At 45.1% G+C, this 18,829-nt stretch overlaps 1 protein-coding gene across 1 annotated transcript; it reads left to right on the top strand.

Moving 5' to 3' along the window:
* Nucleotides 1-1,437: 1,437 nt before the first annotated feature.
* LOC137359691 (histone H2A-like) lies at nucleotides 1,438-18,829 on the top strand. The gene is made up of 4 exons (XM_068025472.1): nucleotides 1,438-1,471; nucleotides 4,400-4,525; nucleotides 5,452-5,516; nucleotides 18,419-18,829. The coding sequence occupies exons 1-4, from the start codon at nucleotides 1,438-1,440 to the stop codon at nucleotides 18,827-18,829; spliced, it is 636 nt and encodes a 211-aa protein (XP_067881573.1).

Here is an 18,829-nt window from a genome sequence, read left to right as displayed (position 1 = left end):
CACACCCACTATCAGATTGCAAGGCACTGTGTCACTCTCATAAGAGTGCAGCCTCAACTACAAAATCAATGTCAGTGGCGCAGTGGTTAGCACCGCAGCCTCACAGCTCCAGCGACCCGGGTTCGATTCTTGGTACTGCCTGTGTGGAGTTTGCAAGTTCTCCCTGTATCTGCGTGGGTTTCCTCCGGGTGCTCCGGTTTCCTCCCACCTCCAAAAGACTTGCAGGTTGATAGGCAAATTGGCCATTGTAAATTGCCCCTAGTGTAGGTAGGTGGTAGGTATGTGGTAGGAGAATAGTGGGGATGTGGTAGAGAATATGGGGTTAGTGTCGGGTTAGTATAAATGGGTGGTTGTTGGTTGGCACAGACTCGGTGGGCCGAAGGGCCTGTTTCAGTGCTGTATCTCTAAATAAAATAAAAAAAATAACAAAGATAGAACAGACAAACAGTACCTGATTGCAAGGTACAGAATTAATCTCAATAATGTACCCAGACTGCAGACTGAGCTACTTGTTACACACCACTCCACAAAACTGACAAAGGGTCAGACTGGAAGACGCAATATTAATTCCATTGTTATGAGTTGAATGAAGCTGACCTCACAAACCAGGCCATCAATCAGATTGTAAAATATATTGCCATTCTCAAATTGTGTTCACAGTGATACTGATTGAATACTAGACCAAAACTCTCTCACAATATCTGATTAAAACCAACAGCTATTAACTTCAGTTGATCCACCTTTCAATTAGATACAAGTCAGAATACATTTATGGAACATTAAGGTGTGAAACATATCCTTTCCAACACCATACCTGACCGATACAGAATGCATCCCAAACTCACATGGAACACCAGATACTGAGAGCAACTGAATGAATCCCACATTCATATACAGCACTCCAAACAGAGAGCTACACAACAAATCCTACATGTTAACAGATTAACAGATACAGAATAAATCCCACACTGATACATAATGCTAGTGAGTGGCAACTATAAAATAAATCCTGTGCTCACCTACAGTACCAGAGGTTGACAGATGCAGAATGAATCCCACACTCATACACAGTGCCATGGACTGACAGGTACAGAATGAATCCCACAAGCATGTATTGTACAACTGACTGATCGATGCAGAATAAGTCTCAAACAGTTCCAGAGATGGAGAGCTACCGAATGAATCCCACACTCATACATTGCTGAGTGTTACAGAGGAGTCACTATTACATGACCAGAAACAAAGACTGATGGAGACAGAATGAGTTGCACACTTATGCACAGAATCAGGGACTAAGATTTACAGAATGTAATCATACAGAATACCAGAGTCTCACACAGACAAAATGAATCCCACACTCATATATCATCCCTCAAACTGACAGATACAGAATTAATCCCACTCTCACATACAGCACCAATGTTATCCAAGTATAGAATGAGTCTAAATGACTACAAGAGATGGAGTGATTGTGAGTGTGGGACTTATTCTCATTCAGCCCTCGGCACTGAGAGATGCAGAATAATTTCAGTTGCTTACCATACCTGAGAATGGCAGACAGAAGATGTATCCCACAGGGTGGCACAGTGGTGCAGCGGTTAGTACCGCAGCTTCACAGCTCCAGCGACCTGGGTTCGGTTCTGGGTACTGCCTGTGCGGAATTTGCAAGTTCTCCCTGTGACTGTGGGTTTCCGCCGGGTGCTCTAGTTTCTTCCCACAGCCAACGACTGACAGGTTGATAGGTAAATTGGCCATGGTAACTTGCCCCTCGTGTAGGTAGGTAGGTGGTAGGAGAATTGAGGGAAGGTGGAGATGTGGGAGGGAATATGGAATTAATGTAGGATTAGTATAAATGGGTGGCTGATGGTTGGCACAGACTCAGTGGGCTGAAGGGCCTGTTTCAGTGCTGTATCTCTCTATAACTCACACACAGTACCAGAGATTGACAGATACAAGCTGAATTTTGCACTTCCATTCAACTCCAGGTGTTAACAGGTATGGAATTAATATCATATTCACACACAGTACCAGGCACTGGCACGAATGAGTGAGACCTGCATTCAGATGCAATACCAGAGACTAACTGACATTCAGTAATTACCAGTGACATTTAGTTTCAGTTATTGACTGAAACAGAATTAATCCTATTTAGTTTCAGTGAGTGATGGATAAGGAAATCAACATCTTTATAGAGTGCCCAAGGCAGATGGATGAAGAAAGAAACTTATGCTCACATAGAGTATCAGAGACTGTCATATTTTTATTAATCCATCATGGACACACAGGAACAGAGCCTGGCATACAGATGCGCACACTCAGACATAATACCAAAGATTCAAAGATATAGAAAAAATACCACATTCACTGACACTGTTAGAGACTGACAAACACACTCACATACTGTTCCAGAAATTGACAGCTGCAGAATGAATCCCATACTCACATACAGTGCCAGAGATTGACAGATGGAGAATGAATTCCACACTCAGACACTACCACAACCTCACAAACACTGAATTAATCCCATACTCAGACACAATGTATCAGAAAAACAGAGACTGAATAAATTCCACACTCACACACAGAATGAGAGACCACAGTTACAGAAAGAAAACTCCTCCCCCCCACGAAACACACCAAGTATCAGACACAGAATGAATCCCAGACTCATGTATAACAGCTCTGACAGATACAAAGTGTTTTCCACACTCACACATGCATTACCAGAAAATGACAAATACAGTGTTAATCCCACACTCACACACTGCACCAGTGAATGACAGATAGGTAATGAATTTCACTGACGGTCAGTACCAGAGACTGACAGATTTTTAAAATGACTTTCACTTTCACAGGCAAGACAACAAGCTGACAGATTTATGACAACATCAAAACCAATGATTGCTTAAATAAAATGCATTAATAGCTCATCTCCACTCCTAGTATTTCTAAATCTCACACATTCACTATAATGTGAACAATTATTTCCTGTTGTGTCCCTCGCAGATTTGTAAACTTCACTGTATTGGAGTGAGGTGACATCTACTGGCGGGAAGCAAGAATTTCAATAGAGTGGCAGAAACTCCCAAAGTCTGTCAGGGTTAAAGAAACCTTGCAATATGAGGAAATAGTGAAGGGGGTTTGATAGGGTAGATGTTTCCACTTGTGGGAAAAAAGGGCGAGAAATTTAAAATTTAAAAGAAATGAGGAATTAATGAAAAATGTATTTATGTAGTGAGTGCTTAGAATCTGGAACATGCTAACACAGGGAGAGGTTGAGGCGAATAGTATCGGTCGGTGCACTGAAGGGGACGCTGAACAGATGTATGGGGTGAAAGGAATAGAGGACTATACATATAGGGCTTTATTTTTCTGTTATTCATTTATATGAAGCAGGATGGCTGGAAATATGTGTAGAGCATAGAGCAGTTGGGATGATCCCAATGCAGTGTTTTGTCAGGATGGATCTGCCCAGAACACTTGTGATGCAGGAGCTGGGAGCTTCAGTACTTCAGTGGAGGCTGATACTGACACTGGTTTTCAATTGTGTGTGTTCTTAATGAATATTAATTGAGAAATTAAATTGATCACTTTGATATTTTGCACCTCACCTGTTCTTGAGTTATAAGATATATTTTTTCTTCCAACAGGCAAATATTTGAAGGTATTGTGATGAATGTGATGGTTGCTGCACTCGAGGCACAAGGAACAGTGCAGCCAGCTCCTCTCACACACAGTAGGTACATTATCACTCAGAGGACAGAGGGATAGACAGTTCATCAGTTCCCCAGTCTCAGACTGCAGAAGTAGTCAGGCTCACATTGATCCCGAGTTCCAGAGTCATATTTTCAATCCAACAATCAAACAAAGCGGGAGAGAAATAAATTGTTTGTGTTTCACCCCAACTCAGTACCACTAACAGGTCGATACATCAATCCCAGGTCATAATCACACCCACTGGCAGATTGAAATGCAATGTGTCAATCTAAATATAATGCAGACTTAGCTATCAATTAAATATCAGATAGAACTGGCACACAGTATTGACTGAATGGCACAGAATCTGACCTAATGATGTACCCTGAGTTTTTAATTAAATACCATACCCAAAGCTCACGCCTATTGATTATAAAAGATGATTAACCATCCCAATAGTGTACCCTGAGATACAAGTTACATACAAGTTCAACATTCATTACAGTAAAATATTTAAAAGGGCTGAAAAATCGCGCAACCTGAGACACAAATTAGATACCAGTTCAAAACTCACCCACACCATGAAAAATTACTAAATATTACATACCATTCTCAAAACAGATACAATATCAAACTGAAATGCAGTATCAGTTCCATTAGTACAGATTGAGCTAAACATTGCCAGTCCAAAAATCACACACAGGGCTGAATTTTATAAGCCTGCTGCCGAAATCGACGGCCGGTGAAAACAATGGTGGTCCGCTCGTGCGGGCCACACGTCGTGGAGTCAGCGCGATCCTCAGCGTGGTGGCTCATTTAAATAGCCGGGGTGGGCCACCTCCCGCCGATCACATGTAGGGGGCGAGCTGACCATCCCTGGCAATGGCGTCAGCCGCCTGTGCGCAGGTGCTGATACCATTTTTAAAGGGCTTTGAGCCCTATCTTTAAATTTAAATATTTAAACCGCAAGGACATGAAAATAAACAAAGACATTTCTTCTGTCTCTCTCCCACCCCCAGTATCAATTAAATTAATGACTTGCCCTCTCTCCCCAAAAACACTTACCTTGTCCACCTGACCTTCCGCGCCCCCCCACCCAAAGTGCATAAACTTTAACCTCAAACCCTTCCCACCATCCCCTACACCAATATGTTACTTTGACCATGTTCCCCCTCCCTCCTGCACTAAGAAACTTACCTCCTTCCCCCTGCCCATGAGTGTGTGCCTCGTTTCCCGGGACAGGGATCCGAAGGCCAGCCACCAGACTGAGGATAGGAGGAGTAACTCAGGTGGGGACGTAAATATAATTAGTGCATTCATTTACATATATTTGAATATGCAAATGGAGGTCTGGTTGCTGAGCGGCGGGAAATGGGGTGCTGCCATGAGGCCTCGCTGCAACCGGCAATATCGGCGGGCCGGACCCTCCCAGCCTCTCCCGGAGGCATTTTCTGCTGCCCCCCCCTCCCCCATCATGAAAGGCAATGTCGGGTGGGGGTCTGTAAAATCCAGCCCACAGTATCCGATTGTGCAATGCTTGTAAATTGTAAACTGTGGTGCAAATTAGATGTCAGTACAGAACTCACCCAAACTGAAGAATTGAAAAATACAGCAGACTGAATGACACATTATTTACCAGCCATAAAAACATATACAGTATCAGAATGAAATAGAGTATCAATTTCATTTGTGTAGACTGAGCTCCACATTACAAACCAGTAAAAAATCTACTGGTTGATTGTGGTTGTGGTACAGGATTAATCCAGAAGTCTCGACTAATGATTCAGACACATGAGTTTAAATTCCACAACAGCAGCTGGGTAATTTAAATTCAGTTAATTAAATAAATCTGGAATAAAAAGAATCTAGTCTCAGCACTGGTGACCCTGGAGCTACTGGATTGCTGTCAAAAAATCCATCAGATTCATGAATGTCCTTGAGAGAAGGAAATCTGCCATTCTGACCCAGTCTGAAGTATAAGTGATTCCAGGCCCACAACAATGTGATTGAACCTTAACTGTCCTCTGAAATGGCCCAGCAAACCACTCAGCTGTCTTGAAAGTGTAATTAGGGATGGGCAATAAATGCTGACCTTGCCAGTGACACTAACATCCTGTGAATTAATAAACAAGCATTATCAGACTTAGAGATAACATTATCTATTCCATTGGAACCGGCTGAAGTACAGATAACATAGCACTCCAAAAATCTATAGTGTTAGTGTGAAAGATACTGTCTCAATTATTGATTGCAGCCTGAGCTCCACATTACATACCAATCTAAAATCGCATACAGTTTCAGACTGAGATACAATATTTATTCCATGACTGCAACAGAACTACATGTTCCACATTATTGAATAAGCCTGAGCTCCTTTCTCTGGAAAGAAGGAGGCTCAGTGTTCAGGCTAATAGAAGCATTGGCTATGAAAGGATTTGATAGGGTCGAGGTAGAGATTTTTCACACTTGTGGGAAAAGTTGTGAATAGGAAATAGTCAGTAATAAATCAAATAAATAATTCAGGAGAAACTTCTTCACCCTGCTTTGACCGTGGTTAGAATCTGTAACATGCCACCACATGCAGCAGTTGAGTTCATGAACATTGCGACACTTAACAGCAAGTTAAATGATTATATGAGGCAGAAAAGATTTGAGGGGTTTGCTGATCAGATTAGATGAAGTAGAGTTGGAGGAGGCTCATGTGGAAATGCAAAATCTTGGGCACAATAGCCTGTCTCTTTGCTGTAAATTCTATGTAATTCTGTGTAGAATGAATTCAGAACAGCAAAACATCCCAGAGATTAATGGTTGCGGAATATATCCCATAAACAGAATCCCAGAGACTTACAGATACTGAACGAAACCCACACTCACAGGCAGTACCAGAGACTGACAGATACTGAAAAAACCCACACTCACAGGCAGTACCAGAGACTGACAGATACTGAACAAAACCCACATTCACAGGCAGTACCAGAGACTGACAGATACTGAATGAAACCCACATTCACAGGCAGTACCAGAGACTGACAGATACTGAATGAAACCCACATTCACAGGCAGTACCAGGGACTGACAGATACTGAACAAAACCCACATTCACAGGCAGTACCAGAGACTGACAGATACTGAAAAAACCCACATTCACAGGCAGTACCAGAGACTGACAGATACTGAATGAAACCCACATTCACAGGCAGTACCAGAGACTGACAGATACTGAATGAAACCCACATTCACAGGCAGTACCAGAGACTGACAGATACTGAATGAAACCCACATTCACAGGCAGTACCAGAGACTGACAGATACAGAATGAAACCCACATGCACAGGCCATACCAGAGATTGACAGATACTGAATGAAAGCCACACTCATACACAGGACGAGAGACTGATACTGAATGAGTCCCAGATTCAAAAAGTTACAGTGGCTGAGAATTACAACAATATTCCTACACTCACATACTGTACCAGTAACTTAAAGATACAGAATGAATCGCACACTCAAATAGCATACATGAGACTGAGATACAGAATGAGTCCACACTAACACACAGTACTGACAGATACAGACTGGATCATAAAGTCACATACAGCAACAGAGACCTAATAGCACAGTATGAATCAGTTACATACAGGACTAGAATATGACTGACTGCAGCATGAATCCCATACTCCCACTCAGGAACCAAGACTGACAGTTAGCCGCATATAAAGAATGATTCGCATTCTCATGTACGGGACAACAGGCTGGCTGATGTGGCACAATGGTACAATTAATGTTTGGACAAACTCAGTGCAATAATGGCTATCTGTAGGACCTCAGAGGTAGTAATCTCAGGATTGCTACCAGTGCCACGTGATAGTCAGAGTAGAAATGAAAGAATAGTCAGGATGAATGCATGGCTTGAGAGATGGTGCAGGAGTGAGGGGTTCAGATTTTTGGGACATTGGGACCGGTTCTGGGGGAGGTGGGACTATTACAAATTGGACGGTCTACAGCTGGGCCGGATTGGAATCAATGTCCTTCGGGGTGCTTTTGCTAACGCTGTTGGGGAGGGTTTAAAGTAATGTGGCAGGGGGATGGGAACCAAATGAGGAGGTCAGTGGACAGTAAGGAGGTAGTAACTAAAGCCTGTAAGGAACTAGATAATGAAGTCAGCGTGACAAAGGGAAAGAGTAGGCAGGGAGCAGATGATGTACGCAAAGGGACTGGTGGTCTGAGGTGTATTTGTTTTAATGCAAGAAGTGTAGTAAATACGGCAGATGAACTTAGGGCTTGGATAGTACCTGGGAGTATGATGTTATTGCTATTACTGAGACTTGGTTGAGGGAAGGGCACGATTGGCAACTAAATATCCCAGGATATCGATGCTTCAGGTGGGATAGAGAGGGAGGTAAAAGGGGTGGAGGAGTTGCATTACTGGTCAAAGAGGATATCACAGCTTGTGCTGAAGGAGGGCACTATGGAGGACTCGAGCAGTGAGGCAATATGGGCAGAACTCAGAAATAGGAACGGTGCGGTAACAATGTCGGGGCTGTACTATAGGCCTCCCAACAGCGAGCGTGAGATAGAGGTACAAATATGTAAACAGATTATGGAAAGATGTAGGAGCAACAGGGTGGTGGTGATAGGAGATTTTAATTTTCCCAACATTGACTGGGATTCACTTAGTGTTAGAGGTCTAGATGGAGCAGAATTTGTAAGGAGCATCCAGGAGGGTTTTCTCGAGCGGTATGTAAATAGTCCAACTCAGGAAGGGGCCATACTGGACCTGGTGTTGGGGAATGAGCCCGGCCAGGTGGTTGAAGTTTTAGTAGGGGACTACTTTGGGAATAGTGATCACAATTCCATAAGTTTTAGAATACTCATGGACAAAGACGAGAGTGGTCCTAAAGGAAGAGTGCTAAATTGGGGGAAGGCCAACTATACCAAAATTCGGCAGGAGCTGGGGAATGTAGATTGGGAGCAGCTGTTTGAAGGTAAATCCACATTTGATATGTGGGAGGCCTTTAAAGAGAGGTTGATTAGTGTGCAGGAGAGACATGTTCCTGTGAAAATGAGGGGTAGAAATGGCAAGATTAGGGAACCATGGATGACAGGTGAAATTGTGAGACTAGCTAAGAGGGAAAAGGAAGCATACATAAGGTCTAGGCGGCTGAAGAAAGACGAAGCTTTGGAAGAATATCGGGAATGTAGGACCAATCTGAAACGAGGAATTAAGAGGGCTAAAAGGGGTCATGAAATATCTTTAGCAAACAGGGTTAAGGAAAATCCCAAAGCTTTTTATTCATATCTAAGGAGCAAGAGGGTAACTAGAGGAAGGATTGGCCCACTCAAGGACAAAGGAAGAAAGTTTTGCGTGGAGTCAGAGAAAATGGGTGAGATTTTAAATGAGTACTTTGCATCGGTATTCACCGAGGAGAGGGACATGACGGATGTTGAGGTTAGGAACAGATGTTTGATTACTCTAGGTCAAGTCGGCATAAGGAGGGAGGAAGTGTTGGGTATTCTAAAAGGCATTAAGGTGGACAAGTCCCCAGGTCCGGATGGGATCTATCCCAGGTTTCTGAGGGAAGCGAGAGAGGAAATAGCTGGGGCCTTAACAGATATCTTTGCAGCATCCTTAAACACGGGTGATGTCCCGGAGGACTGGAGAATTGCTAATGTTGTCCCCTTGTTTAAGAAGGGTAGCAGGGAAAATCCAGGTAATTATAGACCTGGGAGCCTGATGTCAGTGGTAGGGAAGCTGCTGGAGAAGATACTGAGGGATAGGATCTATTCCCATTTGGAAGAAAATGGGCTTATCAGTGCTCATTTCCCGGCGGAGCAGCAGGAGAAGGTAGCGACTCTTCGGTGGGTGAGTGAAGGCATCAGGAGCTGTGTTTTAAAAGTAAGTACTTACTGTTTTACTTACTGTTTTCCTTGTCTTTGAGTTTCTTTTGGCGCCGGAGGAACCGGAAGCTGGTCGGCAGCGAGGACTCCTGGGTAGGTATTTTCCTTAAAGGTGCGGAGCTGAGTAAACCCGAGACCCTTTTTACCCTCCTCCTCTAACCAAAAAGGACTGAGCAGGTAAGCTATTTACTGTTTTTGTTAATATCTATAGTTGTACTTAACTAAGGGGTAATTGAATAAAAGAAATGGCAGCCAGTGTAGTGTATTGCTCCTCCTGCAGAATGTTCGAGGTGAGGGAAACCTCCGGTGGCCCTGCCGACTTCACCTGCTGGAAGTGCATCCGTCTCCAGCTCCTATCAGACCGTGTTAGGGAATTGGAGCTGGAGCTGGATGAACTGAGGATCATTCGGGAAGCTGAGGGGTTGATAGATAGAAGCTACACGGAGGTCGTTACTCCACAAATCAAAGGCAGCTGGGTAACAGTTAGAGGTGGGAAGAGGTCAGTGCAGGGATCTCCTGTGGTCGTTCCCCTCAACAACAAGTATACAGTTTTAGATACTGTTGGGGGGGACGGCCTATCGGGGGCAGGCTGCAGTGACCGGGCCTCTGGCACGGGGTCCTGCACTGTGGCTCAGAAGGGAAGGAGGGAGAATGGGAGAGCACTAGTCATCGGGGACTCGATGGTGAGGAGTACGGACAGGCGGTTCTGTGGGCGCAGGCGAGACGCACGGATGGTTTGTTGCCTCCCTGGTGCCAGGGTCCGTGATGTTTGTGATCGCGTCTTCAGGATCCTTAAAGGGGAGGGGGAGCAGCCAGAGGTCGTGGTGCACATTGGCACCAACGACGTAGGAAGGAAGGGTGGCACAGATGTTAGAAGTGAGTTTAGGGAGTTAGGCTGGAAGCTGAAAGCTCGGACGGACAGAGTTGTTATCTCTGGTTTGTTGCCGGCGCCACGTGATAGTGAGGCTAGGAATAGGGAGAGAGCACAGCTGAACACGTGGCTGCAGGAATGGTGTAGGAGGGAGGGCTTCCAGTTCTTGGATAATTGGACTGCATTCTGGGGAAGATGGGACCTGTTCAAACAGGACGGGCTGCATCTGAACCAGAGGGGCACCAATATCCTGGGAGGGAGGTTTGCTAGTACTGTTCGGGAGGGTTTAAACTAGTTTGGGAGGGGGATGGGAACCGGACTTGTAATCCAGGGACCAGTGGGTCCACTCAGAAAGACAAAGAGTGTAGTGAGGTATTGGGGAAGGTAGCACTGTCACAGAGGACAGATGGGCACGGAGAAGGGTTAAAGTGCGTATACTTCAACGCAAGAAGCATCAGGAATAAGGTGAGTGAACTGAAGGCGTGGATGGGCACTTGGGACTACGATGTTGTGGCCATCACTGAAACGTGGATAGGTGAGGGGGAGGAATGGTTTTTGGAGGTACCTGGTTATAGATGTTTTCATAAGATTAGGAATGGTGGTAAAAGAGGTGGGGGGGTGGCATTGTTAGTTAGAAATAGTGTAACAACTGCTGAAAGAATTTTCGAGGAGGATCTGCCGACTGAGGCACTGTGGGTTGAGGTCAGGAACAGGAAAGGAGCAGTCACCTTGATGGGAGTTTTCTATAGGCCCCCCAATAGCAGCAGGGAGGTGGAAGAGCAGATTGGGAAACAGATTTTGGAAAGGAGCAGAAGTCACAGGGTAGTAATTATGGGGGATTTCAACTTCCCAAATATTGATTGGCAACTCTTTAGATCGAATAGTTTGGATGGGGTAGTGTTTGTGCAGTATGTCCAGGAAGCTTTTCTGACTCAGTATGTAGACTGCCCGACCAGAGGGGAGGCAATATTGGATTTGGTACTAGGTAATGAACCAGGGCAAGTGATAGAGCTGTTGGTGGGCGAGCACTTTGGAGATAGTGATCACAATTCTGTAGCATTCACTGTGGTAATGGAGAGGGATAGGTATGTGCAACAGGGCAAGGTTTACAATTGGGGGAAGGGTAGATATGATGCTGTCAGGCAGGAACTGAGGAGCATAAGTTGGGAGCATATGCTGGCAGGGAAGGGCACGGTCGAAATGTGGAACTTTTTCAAGGAGCAGATAGTAGGGGCCATTGATAAGCATGTCCCTGTCAGACAGGGAAGGGATGGTCATGTGAGGGAACCGTGGTTGACAAGAGAGGTTGAGAGTCTTGTTAGGAAGAAGAAGGATGCGTATATAAAGTTGAGGAAAAAGGGCACAGGCATAGCTCTGGAGGGATACAAGATGGCCAGGAAGGATCTGAAGAAAGGGATTAGGAGAGCTAAGAGAGGGCATGAAAAATGCTTGGCGGGTAGGATAAAAGAAAACCCCAAGGCCTTTTACGCGTATGTCAGAAATATGAGGATGACTAGGGGGACCATAGGTCCGGTCAAGGACAATAGCGGGAGACTGTGTGTTGAGCCGGAAGAGATAAGTGAGGTTTTGAATGAGTACTTCTCTTCGGTATTTACGAATGAGAAGGGGTGTATTACTGAAGAGGACGGTGGGAAGCAGACTGGTAAGCTCGAGGAAGTGCTCGTTAGGAGGGAAGATGTGTTGGGGTTTTTGAATAACTTGAAGATAGACAAGTCTCCCGGGCCTGACGGGGTATATCCAAGGATGTTATGGGAAGCAAGGGATGAAATTGCAGAGCCGCTGGCAATGATCTTTTCATCTTCTCTGCTGACGGGGGTGGTACCAGGTGATTGGAGGGTGGCAAATGTTGTGCCCCTGTTCAAGAAAGGGAATAGGAACAACCCTGGGAATTACAGGCCAGTTAGTCTTACTTCGGTGGTAGGCAAGTTGATGGAAAAGGTGCTGAGGGATAGGATTTCTGAGCATCTGGAAAGACACTGCTTGATTCGGGACAGTCAGCACGGTTTTGTGAGGGGTAGGTCTTGCCTCACAAGCCTGATTGAATTCTTTGAGCAGGTGACCAAGCAAGTGGATGAGGGTAAACCAGTGGATGTGGTGTACATGGATTTTAGTAAGGCATTTGATAAGGTCCCCCATGGTAGACTTATGGAGAAAGTCAGGAGGCATGGGATAGTGGGGAATGTGGCCAGTTGGATTAAGAATTGGCTAACTGATAGAAGGCAGAGAGTGGTCTTAGATGGTAAATACTCAGCCTGGAGCCCAGTTACCAGTGGCGTGCCGCAGGGATCAGTTCTGGGTCCTATCCTGTTTGTGATTTTTATTAACGACTTGGATGAGGAAGTCGAAGGGTGGGTCAGTAAATTTGCAGATGATACAAAGGTTGGTGGAGTTGTGGATACCGAGGAGGGCTATTGTCGTCTGCAAAGGGACTTGGATAGGTTGCAGTGCTGGGCTGAAAAGTGGCAGATGGAGTTTAACCCTGAAAAGTGTGAGGTCGTCCATTTTGGAAGGACAAACATGAATGCAAAATACTGGGTTAACGGTAGGGTTCTTGGGCATGTGGAGGAGCAGAGAGACCTTGGGGTCTATGTGCATAGATCATTGAAAGTTGCAACTCAAGTGGATAGGGCTGTGAAGAAGGCATATGGGGTGTTAGCGTTCATTAGCAGAGGGATTGAGTTTAGGAGCCGTGAGGTGATGATGCAGCTGTACAGGACCTTGGTGAGGCCTCATTTGGAGTGCTGTGTGCAGTTCTGGTCGCCTCATTTTAGGAAGGATGTGGAAGCCTTGGAGAGGGTGCAGAGGAGATTTACCAGGATGTTGCCTGGAATGGAGAATAAGTCTTACGAGGAAAGGCTGAACATTCTAGGCCTCTTCTCATTAGAAAGGAGAAGGATGAGGGGTGACATGATAGAGGTTTATAAGATGATCAGGGGAATAGATAGGGTAGACAGTCAGAAACTTTTTCCCCGGGTGGAACAAAGCGTTACAAGGGGTCATAAATTTAAGGTGAAGGGTGGGAGATATAAGGGGGATGTCAGGGGAAGGTTCTTTACCCAGAGAGTGGTCGAGGCATGGAATGCCTTGCCCGGGAAAGTTGTTGAGTCAGAAACTTTAGGGACTTTCAAAAGGCTTTTGGATAGGTATATGGATAAAGGAGAATGATGGGGTATAGATTAAATTGTCCTTGACAGAGGACAAAGGATCGGCACAACATTGTGGGCCGAAGGGCCTGTTCTGTGCTGTATGTTCTATGTTCTATGTTCTATGTTCTATAGGCAACATGGTTTCGTGCAGGGAAGGTCATGTCTTACCAACTTAATAGAATTCTTTGAGGAAGTGACAAAGTTGATTGATGAGGGAAAGGCTGTTGATGTCATATACATGGACTTCAGTAAGGCGTTTGATAAGGTTCCCCATGGTAGGCTGATGGAGAAAGTGAAGTCGCATGGGGTCCAAGGTGTACTAAACAGATGGATAAAGAACTGGCTGGGCAACAGGAGACAGAGAGTAGTAGTGGAAGGGAGTTTCTCAAAATGGAGAAGTGTGACCAGTGGTGTTCCACAGGGATCCGTGCTGGGACCGCTGTTGTTTGTGATATACATAAATGATTTGGAGGAAAGTATAGGTGGTCTGATTAGCAAGTTTGCAGACGACACTAAGATTGGTGGAGTAGCAGATAGTGAAGGGGACTGTCAGAGAATACAGCAGAATGTAGATAGATTGGAAAGTTGGGCAGGGAAATGGCAGATGGAGTTCAATCAGGGCAAATGCGAGGTGATGCATTTTGGAAGATCCAATTCAAGAGTGCACTATACAGTAAATGGAAAAGTCCTGGGGAAAATTGATGTCCAGAGAGATTTGTGTGTTCAGGTCCATTGTTCCCTGAAGGTGGCAGCGCAGGTCAATAGAGTGGTCAAGAACGCACACGGCATGCTTTCCTTCATCGGACGGGGTATTGAGTACAAGAGTTGGCAGGTCATGTTACAGTTGTATAAGACTTTGGTTCGGCCACATTTGGAATACTGCATGCAGTTCTGGTCGCCACATTACCAAAAGGATGTAGATGCTTTGGAGAGGATGCAGAGGAGGTTCACCAGGATGTTGCCTGGTATGGAGGGCGCTAGCTATGAAGAGAGGTTGAGTAGATTAGGATTATTTTCATTAGAAAGACGGAGGTTGAGGGGGGACCTGATTGAGGTGTACAAAATCATGAGAGGTATAGACAGGGTTGATAGCAAGAAGCTTTTTCCCAGAGTGGGGGATTCAATTACTAGGGGTCACGAGTTCAAAGTGAGAGGGGAAAAGTTTAGGGGGGATATGCGTGGAAAGTTCTTTACGCAGAGGGTGGTGGGTGCCTGGAACACGTTGCCAGCGGAAGTGGTAGACGCGGGCACGATAGCGTCTTTTAAGATGTATCTAGACAGATACATGAATGGGCAGGAAGCAAAGAGATACAGACCCTTAGAAAATAGGTGACATGTTAAGAAAGAGGATCTGGATCGGAGCAGGCTTGGAGGGCCGAAGGGCCTGTTCCTGTTCTGTAATTTTCTTTGTTCTTTGTTCTTTGTCTCCATTCCCAATATTTCTAAGTTCCACCTGTCCAACATAAGCTGAACAATTATTGCATGTTGTGACTGACGGTCTGATCTGTAAACTGCACTGCATCACAGATTGCTGACATTTGCTAGCTGAAAGTGAGAACTGTAACATAGGAGAAGAAATTTACACAGTCTGTCATGATTAAAGAAGCAGGTAATGTGAGGTAATAGATTTTGTCTGTAAGTGCTGCACTCATATTGCTTCATATTTTTATATTGAAAATAAAGGTAATTGATTCTTATTTTTAAAAATTACCTTAATTGATTAGATATTTGTAAATGTGCCCTGTTATATTTTACACTAAATTGAGCAGTATTTCTGTCTGATTTTTTAGGATACTATTTACATCACTTCAAACAAAGAAAACATAACTACACAAAGAACTGAGCACAACGCTGAAAGTTTCACAGCAAACAGTCAAAAGGGAAAGGGATGAAATACAAAAAAAAAAACTAAAATACTGAAAACACTCAGCCAGTCCAGAAACAACTGTGGAGAAGAGAAGCTCAGGTTAATGGTCCAGTTCTGTGACCCTTCTATAGACCTGAAACGTTGCTCCTGCCTTCCTCTCTCCATAGATACTGCTGGAATTGCTGAGTGTTTCCAGAATCTTCTGTTATTCAGATTTCCAGCAAGTTTCTCTTTTTGAAGAATGAAATATTCCCTGGGAAGGAATTGTAAGATTTTGGTTCGGTCTTCACAGATACACAAAGAAGGGGACCGAGCTCATAATGTGATTGCAAAATAGTTTATTAAGAAGCAACAGTTTAATGTAATATTAAGAAGTATCAGTTTAAATATGAACAGTTTAAATATGATGATGCGTAAGCTAAATAGATGAATTAGAGGTACGACCCATAACAGATTGAATGGATTACCGATCCGGATCATACAGTGGGGAAGAACAGTGTTGACAGTCTCCCTGACGATGAAGCAGGCGAGGTGTTGGTGTTGGTGTCCTCAGTCTTCTTCAGCCAACCAAAGTGTTAGGCCAAAGTCTAACACTCAGCTGAAGCCGAGCTTTGGGAAGCTCTCCTGTCTGAATAAGACTGACTATTTCCCTGTCGAGCACCTGTTTATATACTTTATTTCTAGGGACTGGTACCCTATGTCAATCACTTGTTCCAACACTTCTAACCAATGAATACAGGACAGGTAACTGAAGTATCAGGGTGGCCACCCAACTTTGTCCATCACTTTTGCTCAAGGTCATCTTTCAGTTTATCTTATACTGGAGCCCATTTTTAGCTTTCACTAGACACTTGTACTGATAACAGGGTACACAAAGTGCAAGAAGACTCCATCTATCAGTTCAGGAATGTCGATGGTGTCCAGTGGCTTCTATTATGACCACCTCAGGAACAGCATACTCCTCAGCCTCTATCTTTGTTTATACCAGTGCTGACCCTCGCTGCTAAGAACTGCTTTTCTGTGGGTGGCCTCATGCTCTGTCTGCTACTTTTATTTATTTAGAGATACAGCACTGAAGCAGGCCCTTCATCCCACTGAGTCTGTGCTGACCATCAACTACCCATTTATACTAATCCTATATTCCTACCACATCCCCACACCTATACTAGGGGCAATTTATAATGGCCAATTTACCTATCAACCTGAAAGTCTTTGGCTGTGGGTGGAAACCGGAGCACCCAGCGAAAATCCACATGGTCGCAGGGAGAACTTGCAAACTCCGTACAGGCAGTACCCAGAATCGAATCGGGGTCGCTGCAGCTGTGAGGCTGCAGTGCTAACCACTGCGCCACTGTGCCGCTATAATATATTGCTTTCAGCATTCGACATTATTATGAGAAGAACCAGTTATTAAAGGTCCCATTTCTTACAGAATGGAACTTTGCATAAGAAGGAGGATTAGGCCACTCGGCCCTTCGAAATAGCTCTGCCATTCGATAAGATTAGGGCTGATTTCCTACCTCAACTCCATCTCACTACAATAGCACAGATCCCTTGATCACCTAAGTGTCCAAAAACCTATTAATCTCTCTCTTGAATATACGCAATGATTGAGCATCCACAGCTCTCTGGGGAAGAGAATTCCAAAGATTAACAACCATTAGAGTGAAAAAAAATCTCTTCTCAGTCCTGAATGACTGAGCCCTTCACACTGAGACTATGAGCCTTTGTTCTAGGTTTGCCAGCCAGAGGAAACAGCCTCCCAGTATCTATTGTGTCAAACCACTTAAGATTTTTATTTGTCAGTACGATTACTTGTCATTCTTCTACATTCTGGGGAATTCTAGCATAGTCTACTCGAGCTTTTCTCATACATGGATGACGTTGCCGTCTTCTGCTCAGTACGCAAACACCAAGTGTCATTACGTGCTGAGGTTCTATCTGTACCCGATGTTGAGAAGGATGGACCTGGTCACATTGCTGCGGAACACTCCATCCAGTTGGACCGTGCCGTACCACCTATCCTGCGTGGGAAGGTTTCTGCGGAAAACACCTTTGACCACCAATCCATCAGGCAGTGGTCTGCACGGAATGTCCTCAAGGCCCTACGGGAAACGTAGATGGTGGATCCGGTCGGATGGTTCTCCGAGCAGACCGCCAAAGTCATTTGGCAGAATGCCTCATCACCAGAACTTTCAAACAAGCACCAAGATGCAGCTTGGCTAGTGGTGAGAAGAGCCCTCCCCGTCAGATCCTTCCTGCACGCCTGAAGTCTCACACCCTCCGCACAATGCCCTCGAGGTGGCTGTGGTGAGAAAGAGACGGTTGCCCACCTCCTTCTGGAATGTGTCTTTGCAAAGCAGGTGTGGAAAGAGATGCAGTGGTTTTTGTCGAGGTTCATCCCAAACAGCTCTGCAACACAGGAATCTGTGCTCTATGGGCTGTTCCCAGGGACGCACACCGAGATAAACATCAACTACTGCTGGAGGACTATCAATTCGGTGAAAGACGCCCTTTGGTCTGCCCGAAACTTGCTGGTCTTCCAGCACAAAGTGTTGTCCATGACCGAATGTTGCAGACTGGCACATTCCATGGTCCAGGACTATGTGCTGAGGGACGCACTAAAGCTTGGGGCAGCCGCAGCAAAGGCTCAATGGGGAAAGACCACTGTGTAAGTTCCCCTCATCAAGCTGAATGGAGGGGCTGGATCCATGGAAAACCCCTCGAACTTTATCTGGAAAATATTTGTGTGCTATAAAATGTAAAAATGTATCTGGCATGACAAATGAAATGGTTGTGAGGCAACTCACTCCTTTATTGAAGGAACTGACCTCCTTTGCACTGTTTGTATTTTTTGACTTGATGCTGTTTGAAACTGTACGGTAATGTATTTTTTCTTCCAGATTTTGATGAATAAAGTATATTTTGGAAATTAAAAAAAAGTCTGGAAGAGGAAAGACCAGCGGGAAAGCTCGGGCCAAGGCCAAGTCTCGCTCCTCCCAGGCTGGACTGCAGTTCCCGGTGGGGCGTGTTCACAGGCTCCTGAGAAAGGGTAACTATGCTGAGCGTGTGGGTGCCGGAGCCCCGGTCTATCTGGCTGCTGTGCTCGAGTATCTGACCGCTGAAATCGGCGAGCTGGCCGGTAATGCGGCCCGGGACAACAAGAAGACCCGCATCATCCCCAGACACCTGCAGCTGGCGGTTCGCAATGACGAGGAGCTCAACAAGCTTCTGGGAGGAGTGACAATCGCTCAGGGCGGGGTGCTGCCTAATATCCAGGCCGTGCTGCTGCCCAAGAAAACCAGCGCTCAGAGCTCCCAGAAAAAGTAA

This window comes from Heterodontus francisci, unplaced genomic scaffold (genome assembly GCF_036365525.1).
Source record: "Heterodontus francisci isolate sHetFra1 unplaced genomic scaffold, sHetFra1.hap1 HAP1_SCAFFOLD_121, whole genome shotgun sequence".
In the NCBI taxonomy this organism is placed as follows: domain Eukaryota; kingdom Metazoa; phylum Chordata; class Chondrichthyes; order Heterodontiformes; family Heterodontidae; genus Heterodontus; species Heterodontus francisci.
This window is presented reverse-complemented; position numbering and strand designations above follow the sequence as displayed.